The following is a 1,272-nucleotide window of genomic DNA, read 5'->3' as shown; positions in this document are numbered from 1 at the left end:
GCTTAACACCCATTGGTTGCATAGTTGGCAAGGCTGGTTGAGTTTGGCTACTACAATAAGCAATCAGCTTGCTTTCTCCCTACTCCATGCGCATGAAAGGGGATACAAGTTTCGGCCAAACAAAAATTGGGGACCAAAAATATTCAAGCCCAAAGGTGTACTACTTAGGCACTTGCCCATGAAATCAAGAGTTCCCCAAATCTTTTAAGTATTTTTAATTTTTCTATATGTTGCTATTAATTTATTCCTACATCTTTTACTAATGTTTCACATGCCTAAAAACAATTTCTCACCTATCATTGTAATTCAAATAATTCCCTAACTCAATATTAATTCTATACTAGTAGCCATATAATTCGAAGGTAAGGCATGTAGTGCACATAATTCGAATCTAACATAAGTATCCATATTCCTCATAGCAATATATATGTATATTTTCCTAATTACGTGAGATGTTACACTCTCCCCACCAAAATGGAATTTTGTCCGCAAAATTAGACTTACTTACTAATTAAACAGTTCCAGATAGCGATTCCGAATGTCATCTTCTCCCTCCCAAGTGGCTTCATATGCCGATTTGTTGTTCCACAACACTTTCACCAGTGGTATCTCCTTGGAACAGAGTTGTTTAACAGATCTCTCAAGAATTTGGAATGGTTGAACATGATACATCAGATTTTCCCTTAATTCCACTTCTTCCGGCTGTAACACATGAGATGGATCAGAGAGATATCTCCTCAGCTGCGACACATGAAATACATTATGAATCCCTGATAAATTAGGTGGTATCGCCAACCAGTAAGCTGATTCTCCAATCCTGTCCAAGATAAGATATGGACCCAAGTACCGCGGACTTAATTTCTTTACTACCATTCTCCGGCCGAGTCCCGATTTGGGTGTGATTCTCAAAAATACGTGGTCTCCCACTTCAAAAGATAAGGGCCTATGACGATTGTCATAATAACTTTTCTGCCTCGCCTGGGCCCGCTGCATGTTTTCTTTAATCTTCTGTACCTGCTCAGATGTTTCTTGAATCATATCGGGCCCCAAAATACTCTGCTCGCCAACTTCAACCCAACACAATGGGGATATACATTTCCTCCCGTACTATGCTTCATACGGTGCCATACGGATACTGGAATGATAACTGTTATTGTATGCAAACTCTACCAAAGGAAGATATTTGTCCCAACTGCCTCCTTGATCTAAGATACATGCCCGCAACATATCCTCTAGAACCTGAATAGTGCGCTCAGTCTGGCCATCGATTTG

At 39.9% G+C, this 1,272-nt stretch overlaps 1 protein-coding gene across 1 annotated transcript; it reads right to left on the bottom strand.

The window, feature by feature from the left end:
* Window positions 1-507: 507 nt before the first annotated feature.
* Window positions 508-1,038, bottom strand: LOC133294912 (uncharacterized). The gene has a single exon (XM_061493683.1). It carries the CDS (start codon window positions 1,036-1,038, stop codon window positions 508-510), a length of 531 nt encoding a protein of 176 aa, XP_061349667.1.
* Between the last annotated feature and the right edge of the window lie 234 nt (window positions 1,039-1,272).

Source organism: Gastrolobium bilobum, unplaced genomic scaffold, assembly GCF_033153095.1.
Source record: "Gastrolobium bilobum isolate Gb01-03AN ecotype WA unplaced genomic scaffold, APGP_CSIRO_Gbil_v1 utg23973, whole genome shotgun sequence".
NCBI classification, from domain to species: Eukaryota; Viridiplantae; Streptophyta; class Magnoliopsida; order Fabales; family Fabaceae; genus Gastrolobium; species Gastrolobium bilobum.
Note: the sequence above shows the minus strand (reverse complement) of the source record. Positions and strands in the feature narration are given on the sequence as shown.